General features: G+C 45.9%; 1 protein-coding gene across 1 annotated transcript in view; it reads right to left on the bottom strand.

Annotated features, from left to right (window-relative positions):
- PLXNA4 (plexin A4) overlaps positions 1–18,081 on the bottom strand; it is a 478,478-nt gene that overhangs the window by 102,843 nt on the left and 357,554 nt on the right. The window contains exons 7-9 of the mRNA XM_054084753.1: positions 15,767–15,920; positions 12,970–13,069; positions 10,559–10,673 (exon numbers count right to left, since the gene is read on the bottom strand). Of these exons, the coding sequence (XP_053940728.1) occupies positions 10,559–10,673; positions 12,970–13,069; positions 15,767–15,920 (369 nt within the window). The remainder of the gene's footprint in view (positions 1–10,558; positions 10,674–12,969; positions 13,070–15,766; positions 15,921–18,081) is intronic.

Below are 18,081 nucleotides of genomic sequence, written 5' to 3' on the forward strand. Positions count from 1 at the left end.
AGGCAAATAACAACAACAAAACATATTTTTTGTCATTGCTTTTAGAGGAATCAGATCTTACCTATACAAAAAAACCGGAAAACAGCAACTTGGCATATTCCAGGCAGCAGTGATTGCCTGGAATATGGTGCCTAAACTTGTTTCTCACACCTCAGCACAGTCACCCAAGATCACGCCTGGAACGCCACCCGAGCAAAACCAGATGCTTGTTTAGCTGCTGCAAACAGAGGGCTTCAGGCTCTGAGGCTGACCGTCTGGTTCCTTCAATGAATCACTTTTGAAATCTTTCACAACTTCCATGCTCTGGGATAATCTGGAGACCGAAGCAGGAAGGAGCTTGGCATTCCCAGTGCAGGAGAGGAAGGTGTGAGTTACAGTCCATGTTGTGTTTACATTATTACACCACTAATTCTTAGCATCATAAAAATTATATTTAAAATTTACACTAGCAGTACCAGGGAACGTTATTAGGTTATAAAGTGGAATCAGGTCAATGCTTTGTAGGCAGGATTCCAAGCTCCATAAATTTCTGGATATACTTCCCCCAAATTTACATTGGCACCAGCAGCAATCAAACCAGCTACAAAAAAAGCTCACCTGGTCAAAGAATTTTTTAATGCACCATATATTTTATCTGTACTTCTTAAGTTTACAATGTTGTTAGTTTGATTGATGCTGTACTTATTTATTGGCACAGCAAAAGTAATAATACATGAAGAAAATGTTCAGAAGTTTAAAGGGAGCTGATGAGGGGAAAGCAACAGGATTTATGGAAAGTGTAAACAGCTGAAGAGACAACAGAGGAATAATTGAGTCCTTGCATCTCTGTCATTCCTGGCAGCTCCTTTCTAGTTAAGTGTCTTCCATGCACTCAGGAGCAAATACCAGCTCTCTTTTGTCAGATATTGCAAGTGATTATGGTACCGAGGAAAAAGTATCTGGCCTAATGGTGCTCAGCCTATGGAAGAGTTTTGGCCCTGTTTAAGTTCTGTGCACTGTAGCAGACACATACTTTAATGGTGGTTTGCACAGATTAGTGCACAGATATCACCACTGGAGGAATAGAGACCAACAGATCAATACAAGATCGTTAGATCAGCCGCCATAGCCTCTTGGGTCCCTGGCTTCAGTGTTGTGAAAGCTAGAGCCATGAGTGATGCTGATCACCAGAGAGTGAAAAAGGAAGAAGTTAAATGAAGATAATTAACGTACTCTCACATGACTCACTGCTGAATCCCCTTGATTGGGAGCAAAGTAACTCCCCCAAGGCCATGCAAGCAGTGCTGGAAGACGACCCAGGTCTGTTGAAAGCTTGATTCCAACCTAGGACTATTCCGTCTTTGAAGTCAGTCTACACATCTCTGCTGATCAACATTAATGATTTTACCATCCTTTAATTCTTTATTAATAGAGTCTTTCTCAGCTGGTCCATTATTTCACAAGGATCAAGGTCAGGCTGCCATAATTATCCAAGTACCGCATTTATCCTTTTTAAACAGAGACACAACATTAGCTTTCTTTCAGCCCTGACACACTCTCAGAAGTAAAAGTAATGATTCAGAGAGCAGGAGCCTTCTGGTCACTGGATGAAGGAAGTGGACTAGTGACAAAAAAAAGTGGATGACTGTGTCATTAGGTGTATCTGCTCAAAGGAGAGGGACTACTAGAGACAGGCAAGCAGTCTCAGTTCTGGTGTTTCCCAAGTAAATGCCTGGGTTTGAAACTGTAAGAAATATGAATGTGACCATGGAGGAAAGTGATGTACATGCAAGAGACAAGATAACTATACATTACTTGTCCAAAGTCTGTCCTTCGGTAAAGGAAAACCCTGGTTAAACAAGACAGCCCTTCAGAATAATACACAGAGTAAAACTGGATTGTGCAAAACTATGGAAATCATGGGGAAAAGCACAGGCAGCTTATAAAGCAATGAGTTTCTTCTTTAATTATTATTATGTAAATCTGCATCCCCTGCCTCACCAGCATTGTTTCCTTCTGTAAGGACTTCCATCTGAAGTTGACAAGACCTTTCACGTATCCCAAAGCACTGTACATCTATGCATGGTACCCCAGCAGCTCAATGAAGCTGCAGATTTTGAGCATTGTAATGACATCCCTTACTGCTCATCCAGGTAGCTATCAATGACATTGATATATCACTGTGTAACAAAACCAAGTATCCTATATATCAGTGCCAAAAAATGGGGTTTGTATGTGTAAGGGGAATTCTCCAACCAAGACTCCATCAGAATGGAGAGTGACTCTCATGATAACACTCTCACAAGGGGATTTCTAGTGTCTAATAAGGGGTTAGCACTTGATTTCTAAGAGAGAACCAAAAGCCTATTTCTCCTCTAAAGCTGCCCATTTTTACAGTTTGAAAGCTCTATACTTCAGCCCAACCAAGCCAAGATTGGACAATGAGTTCAGAAGTCAACAGCGGAGAGACCAATAGATGGCCCAGAGGTTGCACACACAAGCCACATTGATACAAACCCGCTTCCTTTGGAAACCAGGAAAGAAGCCCAGAAAGTCATAATACTTTGGCTTCCACAATGGGAAGGTCAAGACCATGGCACCATGGCTTTCATCACCCTTCCCCTCACGGAGAGCCATAACAGCATAAGATAACATCCCAGCCAAAGCAAATGGACTCATGCTCAAAGATAAGGCAGGGAGGAGGGTCTGGGCTCAGCCTCCTACAGATCCCCTAAGCAGGGCAGGAAATAGTACATTCCAGCTTCACCTCTTATCTGCAGCTTCAACATCCAGAGAATGTTTCTCCTTGCCTAGGTCCCAAAAGCATGCATGTCCCAAAGCAGTGAATGCAGCTGACGCTACAAATAAAATCTTCCTTCTTCAGAGACAGTTCATCACCCTAGACTAAGTCTGAACGGGGAATTTGTCTTCCCTTACTCCAACTTCGGGATGCCATGCAGATTTTAGCAGTCTTTACAGACATCCATATAGCTAGAAAATCCTGTAGCCACTCGAGGCACTACAATGGCATTGCACTGAGCCAGGCTATCAAAACAACATAAGCTCTTCCTGATGTTATTTCAAGGATGCTGTGTTGGCGGGGACAGATGAACATTACCCTGTTGCTTTCTGAGATCACTCTGTCCTGCAAGAGAAAGAGTTTTACATTACAAAGATGAGCAGCTCAACTGCTATGAGTAAGATTTAGGAGGGACGAAGTACTGAGTGTTTCTTACATCTCCTTTTAAACTAATGTCTAATGTCCCCAAGATGCTCCCAGAAATCACATGAACAAGTCCTTGATTCACATCGTGGCTGGGGAAGCCAAGCTCTAAGAAAACAAGATGTGTATTAAAGTAGGATGAATGGCTCACAAGGAGCCCTTCTTCCATCAGTTCTCAGTTGGCATTGTGATTTGGTTGCAGGTTTCAGCAAGGGGAGAAATGATGGAGCTGCCCTGCAGCAGGATAGATTTCCTGGTATTCTACCACCACAATAATCAGAAATCCTGCTAAGATTTCCTGCAGAAATTGAACAAGTTACCAGCCCTTTCCCCTGCCAGCTGGATGAGTGTAGGGCAGAAAGGCTCAGAGATGACAAAAGTTACCCAAAAATAACAGAAGAAGCCACTTCACATGCAGGCTTTCTATCTTTTTCTTCACCTCAGTGCAAATCAGTATGACTTGCAGACAACAGCAAATTATCTAATTTGCTTGTACATGCTCAAAGACTTTTTATGAACAGCCCCCACTGTGAGATCACAGCTCCAGATACTAAGTACTGTACAAGCACCTATTAACAGAAAGTGCTTACCCAAATCAGAAGAGGGTGTGAGAGAAACAGAGGCACAGAAAGGTGAACATGCCTGAACCAACTCAGAGCCAGAAACAGAACTCTCATCTGCTGAAATAAATGGACTCATACACCACCTGATGCTGCCTCTAAGCAGTATTTTCATGCTCTAACTGGACTCCATGAACAAGGGGAAAGCTGTCTACCTGGCCTTCAATTTCTGTATTTAATTTCCTCTTATTATTATCTGAAGCGTCCCCTCTGCAGAGCATGTACCCAGTACAGGATGCGCTTCCATTTCTTGGAAAGGGCTGTAACAGTGGATAAGGGCTGAAATGTCACAGCTTGAAATGCCAGACCACCAGGTACCCCAAACCACAGATTGGTCCAAACCATCGTCTACAGCCTCCTCCTACATTACCCCTCCCTCTCCCTACACAGGATGCCAACAAGGCTGATCTCTATCACACATGCTTGGTAACGCTTTTAAGAGTGAAATAGATGATAAACAATAAACCTCCGTGTTGCATAAAAGCAGGTGAAATGTGTGCATCATTATGCCAGAACCCAGCTGCCTGTCCAGAGCTGCTCCTCATCCTCTCGCTTCTTTCGCTTGTCCCCCTGCCTGTTCACAGCACTTGAAGGCAGCAGGTTGCCTGCAGTTGCCATAGAAACTACACCTTGCACCCTCCTTTTAATGATAGACAGCTGCCAGGATAAGTGAGTGGATAACCAACAAGAATTCGGTGCTCTGGTATTGGCCTCACTGCCAACAGAGTCCCCTAGAAATGAGAGAGACATTCATTTGAGCAGAAATGGCTTTTCTCTCCTCCCTGGGCAGATGCTTCCAGAAGCTACCTCTCTGTCTGGGTTAAGGAAGGTTAGAAACAAGAGCAGGAGGGAAACTGAGCAGTTACCACAGCAACAGCTGAAGATGCATCACCAAAAGCTTTGCCCGTGCAAGTGCACAAAAATTTGACCACGGTCACCTGATGTCCCAGTGCATTCTCTACCCCTCCCCACTGCAGCCTCCCAGGCATTTCCACTGGGTGTGCGTTCTGGGAAGTGGTTGTCTCTGTGCATTCGTTCTGTACCTTGCAAAAGGGAGAAACCAGGACATTTTGGGGCTCTGGAAAATTGTCTGCTTTTTTGAGACCTTGGAGCAAAGTCCTCCCTGAGTCGGACAGAGGGACACCAGAAAGTGGAGAAGGGAGATGCTGGGTTTGCTACAAAGTCTGTGATGAGGAAGAGAGAGAAGAGAGAAGAGAAGAGAAGAGAAGAGAAGAGAAGAGAAGAGAAGAGAAGAGAAGAGAAGAGAAGAGAAGAGAAGAGAAGAGAAGAGAAGAGAAGAGAAGAGAAGAGAAGAGAAGAGAAGAGGAGAAGATTATCAGTTGGAAGGGACCTACAATGATCCTCTAGTCCAACTGCCTGACTACTTGGGGGCTGACCAAAAGTTAAAGTATACTATTAACAGCATTGCCCAAATGCCTTTTAGATGTCTGCCAGTTCAGCTTGAGCCATCATTATCACTCCCTACCTTCTTTTTTCCCCTACATTTTTTCCTGTTTCCCAAAAAATCCCACGTCCAAGAAGGACAAGCAGCTGGTCAGAGCTAAATTAGTGCACTCCACTGCAGAGGCCACTGGTCCAGCTCTTCGTTCTGCGTAAGGCACAAGCAAGTGGTGGGTGAAGCAGCGCTCCTCTTCTTGGCAGACGCTCACCAGCATGCTGCTCACATTGCTTTTGAAAAATTAATATTTGAAGCAGTTGTTTCTTTTATGTGGGCTTTACAGTCATTAGCACGTACAACTCAACATAAAACACTTCGGTGTGAGATCTTTTTTTCTGTTCCCTTTTTAGGCAGCAGATGAAAATCCTTTCAATAAAAAGCTTGTTTGGGGGAGGAAGAAAAACACACGCACACATAAATTGCCTGAGCAGGGAAAGATGAAAACCTCCTTCAAGGTAATTAAATGATTATGTATCTTTTAAACCCAGTGGATAACAGATTTTTTATCTAAGCTTGCTTTTGGCTTTTGCCATATTTTTTTCCCCTCTCTTCCCCCGACATAAAGCGAAAATCCTTGCAAGGCCCGGAACAAGATAGTGTTCATCTTAGAGAAGAAGGCACAAAAGAAGACTTAATCCTTTATCCCATCAACTCAAGTAGGCTACCCCAGCTTACCCATCCTTGTACAGATGTCTGTGAAACACTGACACGACAACTATCCTGCTGGATAAGAGCAGGTCTGTATAAAGACAAGACAGACGGTGCAATCAGATGTATTGGGTAACAGATATCAGGAGACAAGTGCTGTTTACGCAGCTTTTAACACACTGGACACCCTCCCATCAATTGTTTTACACCTCCATGCCTCAGTTTCCCTCCACTACTTGTTGACTGCCTTGCCTATTTACAGAAGAAAATGACTGAGCTCTCTTACTTGGTCACTGTGTCAAGTAAGTAAGGGTTGATTTCACAGTGGGTTAGTCTGCAATGCAACGCTTTGAGATGCGATGCTAAGCCTGCACTATGACTTTAGCTACGGTCAGAAACAAATGTCAAAAGCAAAGGCAGGACAGATAAGAAAAAGATCAGAAACTTTGCCTGCTTCCCTCTATCTTTGAGACTCTTTCTCCCCAATTCTGCCACCACTTCTTTTTGGGGAAAAAAAAAAAATCAACAATCCACTTTAGTATTAAAAATTCTTTTTTTTTCCTCATTCTTTCCCTTCCTTCTCTCAATAGAATAATATCGGCTCCCCTTTATAAAGCAAGAAGTCGCTCAATATATTTCAAGCTAGTGGACTTGGCTTTCAAAAACCTGCTGTAAAGGGAAATTATACGCCAAGGTGAAATAATTCTGCTGTAAATCATCCAGAGACATTGTCAACCCTAGTTGATTGAGCTCAGTGCCATGACCATAAATACTCTTGCTTTATAACCATGTTGGAGTTCTTCACCAGGAGCAAACAAGGGCTTCCCCAAGGCTCCCAAACTAGTTGATTCAGCTCTATTATGGGCAAAGATGATTCACTGAGCACTTGACAAGCGAATAGTAAGAAAATCATGGCTCCTCTTTAACAGTGAGGGACTTGCATTTGCTGTCCTTTCTCCATCTCTGGTTTAATTTTGCCAAGCGGCAGAAGGGCAGCTGCCCTGTCCCAGCGTGGGGCTGGCTGATCACCGTTATCCGCTGTGTAATTCAAAGGCCCACCCGGATGATAGATCACAGGATGTACAGATAGAAATAGCGTTTTGTCTTCTGGACAGCATAGGGGATTGTCAAAGCCTTTCTGCTGTCCCATTGGATCAATCTCATTCATCCTGCGCTCTGCATTGACCATCAACTCATAGTAAAAGGAAGAAAACAAACAGGATCCTCTCAGAGCACATGAAGACAACCTGAAAGAAAGGCAGGTAAGTCCATTGGAATCCAGAAACTTGTTAGATGTGCTAAGGAAATGACAGAGTCGGAACTACGTAAGGACACAAGCCTTCTTTCAAAGTGTTCCAGGCTGGTCCAGAGGTGATTGGTACCAGCCCAACTGCTTCGTTTGCAGCCCAGGCCATCTGGAGAGTGGAAAGCCTCTTTCCACATGATGGCAAGATGCTGAGCAGGCGAAAAGAGAAAAAAAATCACCTGGAGGTGGATGTATCTGCAAGAGAGGTGAAAACCATAGCGTGGGGAGGGGAGCAGGCTTGGCATGCCAGCATGGTGATTACAGAGTGAAGGAGTTTCTGGCATTGATCCATATGACAGAGTAACACCAATATTTGTTTGCTTGGCAAGGAATCTCTTCGTGCAACCAGACCATATGATTCTGGATTCTGGCCATGCTAATCTGCTCAGCCGACTCATGGAAGGACTGCAAATGGGATGGTCCAACCATCCCACGCTGGTAGTACACTTCCCCTTTCTTGAGGACTTACTGATTTAGCAGATACTGATGCCTGGATGGTAGCAAACACCTTCCTTCCTCATCCTCCTGCAGTCCAAGTGCTTGTAGAAGAAAGGATCAAAAGGAACAAGGCAGAATGAGATGAAAGGTCAGTAAAAGCAGGCACGCTCAAGGTAATGGTATGTTTGAGCACTACTGAAGATGACATTGGGAAGGCTGGAAATGGACCTCAGTCCTGTCAGACTTTTGTGTCATTGGGTACTGAGTGGAAGTCTGGATGGGCAGTGAAGGGCCACGCTTAGCTTCAAGATATCAGATAGCTTATACCATTCAAAGAATCCACTCAATGAATAGACAAGAGTACAGGACAGACAAGGAAAGAAAGGTGGAAGTAAAAAATAGACAGTGGAAATTTCCGTAAGAGAGATGAGTCCATGAGAAAATGGCTTCTCAAGAGAAGTGTGGGAGTAATGCACAGAATTTGTTCAAAGTGCCGTTTGACAAAAACGTTATGGCCACAGGGAGAATGTAAATCTGTGTTTGTCAGAATGCACTTGTAATGCCATCCTTCCCCGGCTTTAGTGTCCTTGAGGGCCAGGGCCACAAACACACCGACAGCAATGAGAAGGACCCTGAAGCTACAGAGCATTTCTCACATTGCCAGGCAGAAAGCTCCTCGGAAAATTTTGGGTTTTGCAAGACCATTATTCTTAAAGATATTGTCCAATTGCTCAAGTGCTGAGAAATTTTTCGTCCGTGCAGCAGACAGTAAAAACAGCTCCTGAGCTGAGCAGCTGACTGCCAAATGTTGTCTCCCATGGGAAAGAGATTTCTTCCCAGAGATTATTTTTGCTGCAGAAGCCAAGAGGGCTGCAGCCCTCATTAGCAGTGACCACTGTAACATACATGTGACACATGATGCTATCATTGCCTTGTAGATCAATAGCTGTCTTCTAAGGTCAGGTTTTCATGTCTCCCTGCTGCCATGCAAATTGCACAGAAGAGCTTTGCAAGATCAGAGAGGAAATATTTGAAGCTCAGCAGGAACCCCCCTGTTTAAAGGGGATAGAAGTGAGAAAGAGCAGTCTCTACTGACAGAAAAAGGCCCCAGATGGCAACTATCTCCTAGTCTGCAGATGATACCTTTAAGAAAGAAACCTAGTGAGCGGTGATAACGCAGTGACGGAAAAGGTGTGCTAAAATGGGCAGATCGGGAGAGGACAGGGAGTCAACTGCTACCTCCGCCATCCTGCAGATCAAGATCTTGGCAGAGTCAAAGGCCAGACCAGGACCTGTGCCATCTCCAGTCCCTTTCCTCATGAGCTGAGTTGACATAAAGTTTCACATGAACTCCTTTCTGATGGGAGCAAGTGTCAGAAATAACAGGGATGGAAAATGGGTTGAGGAATGAGAAGATTCACTGATATTTGTAGGCTCTTACTTTGGGCAGAGGACAGAAGAAAAGAAGAGATGAGAGCTGGGAAGGAAAGTCCTGTGCTTGGCACAAAAGACATGCTGGAGAAATCTGCTGGAGGTGGCATGGCATAGCAGGAAGCTGAAACAAAGCACCCCAGGGAATGCCACCTGAGCAAGAGGTTGAGGTATCTCCAGTTCCTGATCTGGAGATCAGAGTCCTCTGACCAAGAGGATTGACAAAACTCTGTCAAGAGTTTATGTGAGTCAAAAGGGTCTGGCTGGTCAGGGTAGCCCACCAGAAGGGATGAACCCTGGGCTGTCTTCCTGCACCATTTCACCACCAAGCACAAAGTGTCAAGTCCTCCAGATCCTCAGTAAGTTTTCCAGCAGGTTTACAGCAAATACTAAATCCTGGTAGATGAGCATTGGCAGCCACCCTGCTCATGAATATTTATGTCCTGTCCCAATGCCACAGCAGTTCAGTATGTCTCCTCCGGGACACCTCAACCAGCACATAAAGAAGGGGACGGAGGGAACAGGGGATATCACAGGAATGTGAAGCCACTATATGTGCATTCTTTGGGACAGCAAACTGGCATGGGCTGCGGGTAGGTGGGACAACACATTAGAGACACCCAATCCAGCAAGCAGCCGGGAGCAGCAAGGATTTCATCCTCTGGATGCAACACCTGTTGCCTGAGACTTCAGCAGCTGCCTCTGTGCCCAGTGGTTCAGCAGATATCAGATCTTTTAATGGATACTAGTCCCTTGGGCTAGGAAAACAATGAGCCATCTTAAGTCATTTACCAGACAGCCTAGGATGCTTTCAGACCATTTCTGACCAGGAAGTAATTAAGTGGCTTCTTATTTGTATTCTTCCAAGCTCCACTTGTCTGCAAGCGCTCCTTAGTTACAATACAAGCCAGATAGTGTTTGCAGCACAGCAGCCAGCTCTGTATTAAGCCCCAAGGTCCAGTTCAGCTCAGTGACTGGCAATAAGGCATCCCTGGCTTCCTCTGGAAGCAGTTTGATGCACTGGTCATTAGGCACCAAACCCACCAAGCCAATGAGGTGCTCAAAGCATGGCTAAAATCCACTGACACCGTGGACATAGCTCTAGATCTTCCCCAGATCTCAGAAGCCTGGAGGATCTACTTAGAGACAGCCTCTTTCTCTGCTGGAGAAGATGCATGCCCAGTGCTTCCCATTCCTCCTGGTTCCTCGATACTGGGAGCTTGCAGTGTTTTTTCAAGGTTACACACTCCTCTAGTGTATGGGGGAGAGAGAGGGCAGCTCCCTGGAGGTGTGGCAGACCAGAGAGGGAAAGGTGAGGGACATCTGGATGGTGAGCAGAAGAGAGGTGGAGGTGAAGAAGGCTTTCCTGGACTGTTGGTCTCGCATAAGACAAAAGGCAACATAGGCTCTGAGAAGCCCACGTACACGGCACATGCCCCATGCCTCACGCCTACCTCAGGCAGCTTGACTCGTCCCTCCTGGAAGGAGCAGGAGCTGGGGTCGTGAGTGCAGACGTGGCGGTACTTGCACCAATGACACTGGTAAGGGCTCTCCACGCATGACAGACACCTGGAGACAGAGAGAAAGAGTATTCACTTGGCCAACCAGGTCCTGTCAGCTAACAGGACAGACCTTGAGGCTGACAAAGTTTTTCAGAGGGAAATACATCCCAGCAAACTTTGCTTTTGGCATCACTAGCAGGACACAGGCTTTGCACTGTCCCAACATTATCGCGTCTCAGGATGATGCTGGAGTTGCCAAGGCCTGAGCTGGTTGCCATTGTGATTATAAGTGTCTCATATTAATTAGATAATTTAGTTTTCTTTAATACAATTGTAACTAGTGTAATAATAAACATTTGTCATATCTCGATTGCCCTGTTACAGCTTTTAATCGTAGTATCAACAAGTTCTCTTCCTCATACATAAGGCACAGTCCCCTTTTTGCCCAAGAAATGATCCTGAATGAAACAAAAAATAGAAGTTCAGGGATAAGTAGAAGCTTCTACAACCTCACTGTCTCCCTTCTGAACCAGTGCCATGGGAGCTGTGAACATACCATGGGAAAGTGGCCAAGGAGGGGTTGGTGGGTGGGTGATGCCCACGGAGGGCAGTCGCTGTGCACCAGCAGTCCCATCTGGCTAATCCTCCCACTCTCACACATCATACAGAGGCCAAACACAAACTGGGATACACCAAGGTCAGAAAGGCAAGGATGAAGGAGGGAATTTTCTCCCTCTGTGTCCCACGGGCTTATTAGTGTGAGTTCTCCCAGGGTGATGCCACTCCTGCAGATATCTTTATTCTTCTTTCCCTTCTCTCAGCAGAGATGTAAAAACAACTGTAGCAGCTACTCAGCAAGCGGAGGGTGTATTTAGGAAGTCATCTTCATAGTCTGTAGAAAAGAGCTGTTCCCTCCATCCTACAAGCTTTTGCTCTCCTATGCCCCACAGACCCTCTAGAGTAAGAGCTGCAAACACCTCTCCTGGCTGTGTTACAACACTGACTTACACCTACATCACATTTCCTTTTTTTTTAGTTTAATACAATGCCTGCTCACGGGCAAACTGAGCCATAATAAGCTCTCTGAACAAAACAAAACTATCTGAACAGTGGAAGTTAGCAACTCCTGGTCACACACAGTGTTGGAAATCTTCATGCAGCTGCAGGCTCTGAAATACTTGGAGTGGACTTGGAGAGAGGTTAAATTTTGCTAGCCCTTATGGGCCACTGGGTTTTTAATAGGCAGGAGTGAAAAAAAAATTGCTTCTAGTAGAGCCTGGCTGAGCACAACAGGCAGATGCATATGCTCTCCCCGCGTCTCCGTGAAAACCCTCTCAACTCCAATCCACTTTCAGCACTGGTACAGCGAGTTGTTCTTCGAATTGGTAACAAGTGCTTGCTCTGATATATCAAATTAAAAATGGACAGTGTATTATAGTTTGTCAAGTAAGAAACCCAAACATGCCATAAATATTTAACACCACCATCTCTCCTCCTCTCCCCCCCACAACACTTGCTTTCTGACACTATTTGTCAAAGCAGCAGGAACACGGAAATAAGATTTGCCTTTCCTTGTGAATTGCTGAGCCGCAGTAATTATCTGCTTTTGGCACTTCTGATGGCTCAGTGGTGGGGACAGAGCTGCTCAGCATTGCTCAGGGGTGGATCAACTTGCTGGAAGAGCATCTTTCTGCAGGAAAGCTGAAGATCTGCTCTGGTGGGGCAGCTCCTGAGCAGCCCCGAGTGTCAGCTAAACCCCCCAAAAACAGGGTGCAGGGAAAGAAAGGAGTTACACTACAGAAAAGACGGTCTTGAATGAATCAGCTGAGTGTTCCTTGCTCAGTTTATATCATGTAGGAATCAGTAATTCCTGTCTTTCAAGATCATAGGGCCCAATACCATGCTAATGATCCGCAGCAGCCTCCAGCTGGTGGGAGTGGCAGTATGAATGGAGGTTGAAGGTGCGTATGTGTGGGTAGGATCCAGCCATCCACAAAAACGATGCTTACTAGGAAGATAAGGGGACCACTTGCTGAGAGCATAATTCACTTTTGACTCAATTCCCTGGCAAATTCCTACTGAAGTGATGCTTCCCTACCTGAGGGGCACACGTAGATGTACCACTCCTCAGGACAATGCCCTCATGCAAAGGAAGGTCATCAGCAGAACAAATGGCCACAAGACTACTCTTGGTCTTTCCAGGAGCAACCCTCACCATTCTGATCATCACTTAAGTGACCCTGACCCCTGGACATCTCCACATCTAACCATTGTCCTGAGGGAGATATGCCCAAATAAGCAGTGGGTTCTGTGGCACATCCAGGGGTGGGATGGAAGGTAGATATTAAAGGAAGTGAACATACGAGTTGTGGACGCTGCAATTGTAGAAGACGAAGCTGGTGCTGGCAAACGTCATACCCGTTTCCTTGGACTTGAGCTGAAGCTGGACAATGTGATGGTCTCCTGGGGAAAAAATAGACACGTCAGTGTGTGACTGCTTTGTTAGCCCAGTTAAGCCCTGTTGGCCAGGTGGCCAGTTGAACATGGAGTTGTCCCACAGTGCCTTGGTTAGTCTGTCCTCAATAGCTGTAGGAAATGCAACAACATCCTTCTAGAGCCTGGTTCTCCAACAGGAACATCTCTCCCCATTAAGGTACTGGCGTGATGGAGTATGTCTTCACCGTTGGAAATTATTGTACCTAGGAGAGAAGTCTGGGCTGGATGGTGATGACAGGTCTAGACCACACCTCACTAATTTCAAAAATATAGTGACTGAAGTCATCAAGCAGGAAAGCTAAGCTCAAATAGAGGAGAGAGGATGCAGATGTCTGGAACTAGGAAATAATTCAAATGAAGTACTATCCTTTAAGTCCTTCCCTGATGACGATTCATTTGATGTCCTTGGAAGTAAGGGGCCTGTGAAAGATTTGATTGCTGAAGCCAAACATTTGTGGCCTGTGTATATACTACCTAAAGGATAAATATATCTGCTTTGCAGAGGCAATAGAGAAATCTACTTTCTCCTTATATTCATTATTTAATGTGTCTGAATAGGGCCAAATATCCAGGACAACCATGCCTGAAGAAGGCCACCTCCGCATTCTGCCCCCAGAGAGCTCATACCTTGGTAAAGCAGGATGGAGGAACAAGCAAGGAACATGAATACCATAACAGCGAGGACAGGGTAGGTGTTCCCTATCTGCACTCAGAAATGCTGATTCCCATGTGAGCAGTTTTTCCAGATTCACTCATTCTACTCACCTAAGCCTTTGGCTACAAAGAACCCATCTCAGCACGAGGGACACCCACAAGCCATTGCACCAATGCAAGACCAATCCTTTTCCATAGCAGACCTATCCACAGGAAAGCACCTCAGCTCTTAGACAGCATCTCCTCATTCCCTTTCCCACTGCTCCCATGCCAGGCAGTCAACTGTTACCTCTTCCCACAATGCCAAAAGCCCTATTCAGAACCCATCAGGTGTGGGTAATGAGTGGGTGCAGTAATTGCAGTAATTTGGTGGAGAAGAGACCCATGTTTAATTCAGGACTTCAACCTGGCTGGCCCTTTCACCTCTATTATTTTCCTTCTCACCTGAAAGATTCATTAATCAATCAGGCCAAAGCAAACTTGACAATTCATCGCAGCGTGCGCCTGTGTGCACACTCACCCAACCTACGGGCACACATACACACGCACACACAGACCACACACTTCACTAAATACATTTTGCTGCCAGTGCTCAACTCTGCTGCCCATCTGCTGCCGCCGGCTTTGACAGCTCTGTTAACTGCTTCATATTTAACAGCTTTGCCAGCGTCTTGCATATATTTTAAAACAGGATGCGAGGACTGGATGGCTCCAGGGATCAGATGTGCTACAAAGACACACGTCCTTTGGTTCAAATCCAGCTTCTGGCACCGTTCATGGAGGACTTGGTCTTTGCAGAGGTGCAGAGCACCAGCTGCTGAAGTTGATACAAGCTGCAGGTGCCCGGCTTCTCTGGAAACCATGCTTCACATAAATCTCTCTCTTGTCCTGCCTCCAGCTTCCACGGCTATTTTTGTTTCCTGGTTGATTATAGCCTGGCCTGGGACAGATGTCCGTATCAAGGAAATAGCTTTTGGCATCTATCTTTGTAGGCGAACATGACTGAGAACACGGTGGGACCTTTAAATGGTAACAGCCCTTCGGGGGCTTGTTTGGCGACTGCAGTGGAGGACACATGCAGCTGTGTGCAGCTTGGGGACAGCAGGGAGGAGATGATGGGGACTGTTTATGTTACTTTTGTTTTCTGTGGCCTGAAGATCCTCAGAGACAAACTTTACGGAAACAAGAATCCAAGGATAAAAACCGCAGCAGCCACTCTGCACCTCTTGGGGTGATCAGAGGGGTCAACATTTTTATACGAAGTCCCTGCAAAGAGCCACAGGCGGTCTTGAAGATACCTACAAAAGCTGTTAGAAAAGGGAAACAAAAAAAGGGCAGGAAGTTGTGGGTGGAAGGATCATCCTTGGGGACAAGGTATTTTTCTGTGCTGGACCATGCTGGGAGATGGAACCAGTAATACACTCAGAACAGCTGAAGGCACTAAAGGTCAGGGACAGAGACAAGGAACTGAGCTCACACATGTAAATCTGGGAGGAGCAGGATGAAATTACAGACAGGATCATTCAGGTCTGCAGGACTTTCAGGCTGCTGCACGGGAAGGCATGTGTTGAGAGGATGTACAGCCTCATTCCCTGGGTTGTATATCACCAGCCTGGACAGAAGTTGAGCAAATATCCCACACCCATCTCTTGTCTTTGCTAGATATATGCAACAGCCACTCGGTGGCAGTCTGAAAACACTATCACACACTCCAGCACCTTAACACAGATACAGGTATAGCAGCTGAACGCTTGCACACGTGTGCACACGTAAGCACACACACTTGACAACTCATGCTACAGGTGTGCTGTCATGCAGCTCCACCAGCAAGTACCAGCGCAGCATCCCACCTACTCCCTGCCCTCTGCATACATTGTCCTCGGGTTCCATGGGCCAAAGGACCATGGGAGAAAGCAGAAATGGACATAGGGGTGTGGGGTGAGTAAAGGAGGGAGAGGTGGTGGAAAGGAGGAAGATGTGCTGCAGATGAAGGAGTTATGATATACCCACCATTCTCTGTGATGATCTGGGGCACCTCTTTGGCAGCTGGTGAGATGCATTGGATCTGACTGCCCACCACCAAGCCATCCATCTCTGAAAGGTCCTCGAAGGTGCAATTGACTCCTGCTGACAGCTCGGGAACATTGTAGGTCTCCAAGACCAGCTGCAAGGAGAGATGGAGGGCGGGAAGAAGAGATAGAGAAAAAAAAAAAGAGACAATACTAAGCCAAGAAACAGAGCTGGGGTAGCAGGAGAGAATTACACTGGAGAGGTTGGACAAAGAGCCTCTTGCTAGAGAGAGCATCCTCCTTCAACAGAAAGCAGCGATTCACGAGAGGGATGTGTGTGTGAAGGGGGAAGGGGATGAGATGCTGATGCTGACACAAGTGGTACGTGGCTATGCAGGGACAACTGCACTGCATCCCAGTGCTTGCTGGGTCAGTGGAGAGGAGGGAGTGCTCACTATCTGTCATGCAAGTGTAAGGTTAGGCAGGGAGTCTTTGGAGTCAGCTGTGAAGACCAGGGCTTTGGTGGCCCCAGGACACGCGGTTTCTGAGGAAGGTGACTACTACTCACAAGAGGCACTCTGCAGACTACAGAGAAACTGTAGCGCTCCAGTCTAACTCTCTACGGCCTGCTCTCCTAGCATCAGCAGATGGAGGAGCGCTCTGTCACCAAGTTCCTGTGTAAGGAGAGTCTAGTTACAGCCTTCAGTCCACCACAAAAAACAGCTGTCTCTAAAGGAACAGCAAACCTTTCCTTCCCATCCCACCAAAGAAGCAGCTGGTCCTGGGGACATGCTTTATTGGGATGCTGAACATAAAAAAAAAAGAAAAAAAGCTGTGAAGGAGAAATCGCCCATGTTCTTACAGTTCACAACGCCTATTGGCCTTGCTATGTCATTGCCCATGGTCATGAAGGAAAGGAATCTTATGACTGGTTTCCACTATGCTTATTCTCTGGAGAAGGACCCTCATGCTGCTAGCTTCCCAGACTAGCTAAGATCCTGCACCACTACTTTCTATCATTGAGGGTCCTGTCCAACCCACTACACCACGTATGAATGCAGAAGGCATCTCAGGGTACTTCTAGCACCTGCTGATGACCTACTAGTTAGTATAAGCTTAGAGGTTTCATGATCAACTACTAGAGCCAGCTACTTGACGTGGGCACAAATGCAGGTGCTCTCCACACTTGTCTCCTCCATAAGATAGATGAGACCTCTTTTGAGGTGACAGTCACTGAAAGGAGACACGAATGTGTGCTGCAGTGTTGTTTCTGCCAGCACAAAGAACAGAGGAGATAAGTCCAGGTGACAAAGCAGGAGAGGATGACATCATAAGATAATGCTTACTAGACTCCCACACTGTGTTTTCCTCACTTAGCGAAGGCTTGGAGCTATTTCTTCATACTAGACGCTGTCAGGGAAATAGACTGAGCAGATGGGCTTTAGCCCTGGCTGACATAAAGCCTTTAGGAGAGTTTTGTCATTTTGGGGCAACGGCAATGGAAATAGTAAATATTTTTTGTCTTGGTTAAGGAGTAGGAAAAACTTTCATTATTTGGATGGATGCAGCACTTGGGCTAAATCCATCCTGCCAGCTCATTAACAGATTACTAGTAACGGAGAAGGGGCAAGTACTCTTCTTCACAAATATTTTGCTTTGAGCATGAGCAATGCAGGATGAAGGTGTGCCATGCAGAAGATTACACTAATGGATAGACCAGTAGTGCTTGAAAACAAACACCATGAACCAGTGCACACTCTGAACAGACAAGAATTCCTACCTTCCACACACCTGCTCTGGAACTGTTGTGATGAGGGAAGATTGGAGCCTTCCCCCTATAAAGTATCTGTTCTCAGAGATCCCAGAGCAGCAGCCCTGGAGTGAAAGAGATTCTGTTTTCAAAGTCTCTGGGCTGAAACTAACTCAGATACAATTTTCTGAGTCTTGTTGGTGCCTAAAGTCTACAATATTGTGTGGTCACACAGATACCTTCTCTGCCTCAGTAGGCAAGAACTCAATATCACTGATCCAAGGGAGACTCAGTAAGGACATCATCAGCCACTCATTCATTGGTGCTCCCCTCCTTATTTACCAAAAGATTATCTGTGGTGACTGTGGATGACTTGGGAGACCAGTCTATCTGAGACTGGGCCAAGACTCCCGCGGAACTGTTCATGCAGATTATTGGGCAATGGCAACTTCTGCTCCCAACAGCTCTGGGTTGACTTGCCCTGCCAAAGTAACCTACAGGTAAAGGTCTTCTATTCTGTTATAAATTTCAATTGTCTTGAGCCAGCTAGTCCCCCAGGATTTATT

This window comes from Cuculus canorus, chromosome 1, assembly GCF_017976375.1.
Source record: "Cuculus canorus isolate bCucCan1 chromosome 1, bCucCan1.pri, whole genome shotgun sequence".
Classification (NCBI taxonomy): Eukaryota; Metazoa; Chordata; class Aves; order Cuculiformes; family Cuculidae; genus Cuculus; species Cuculus canorus.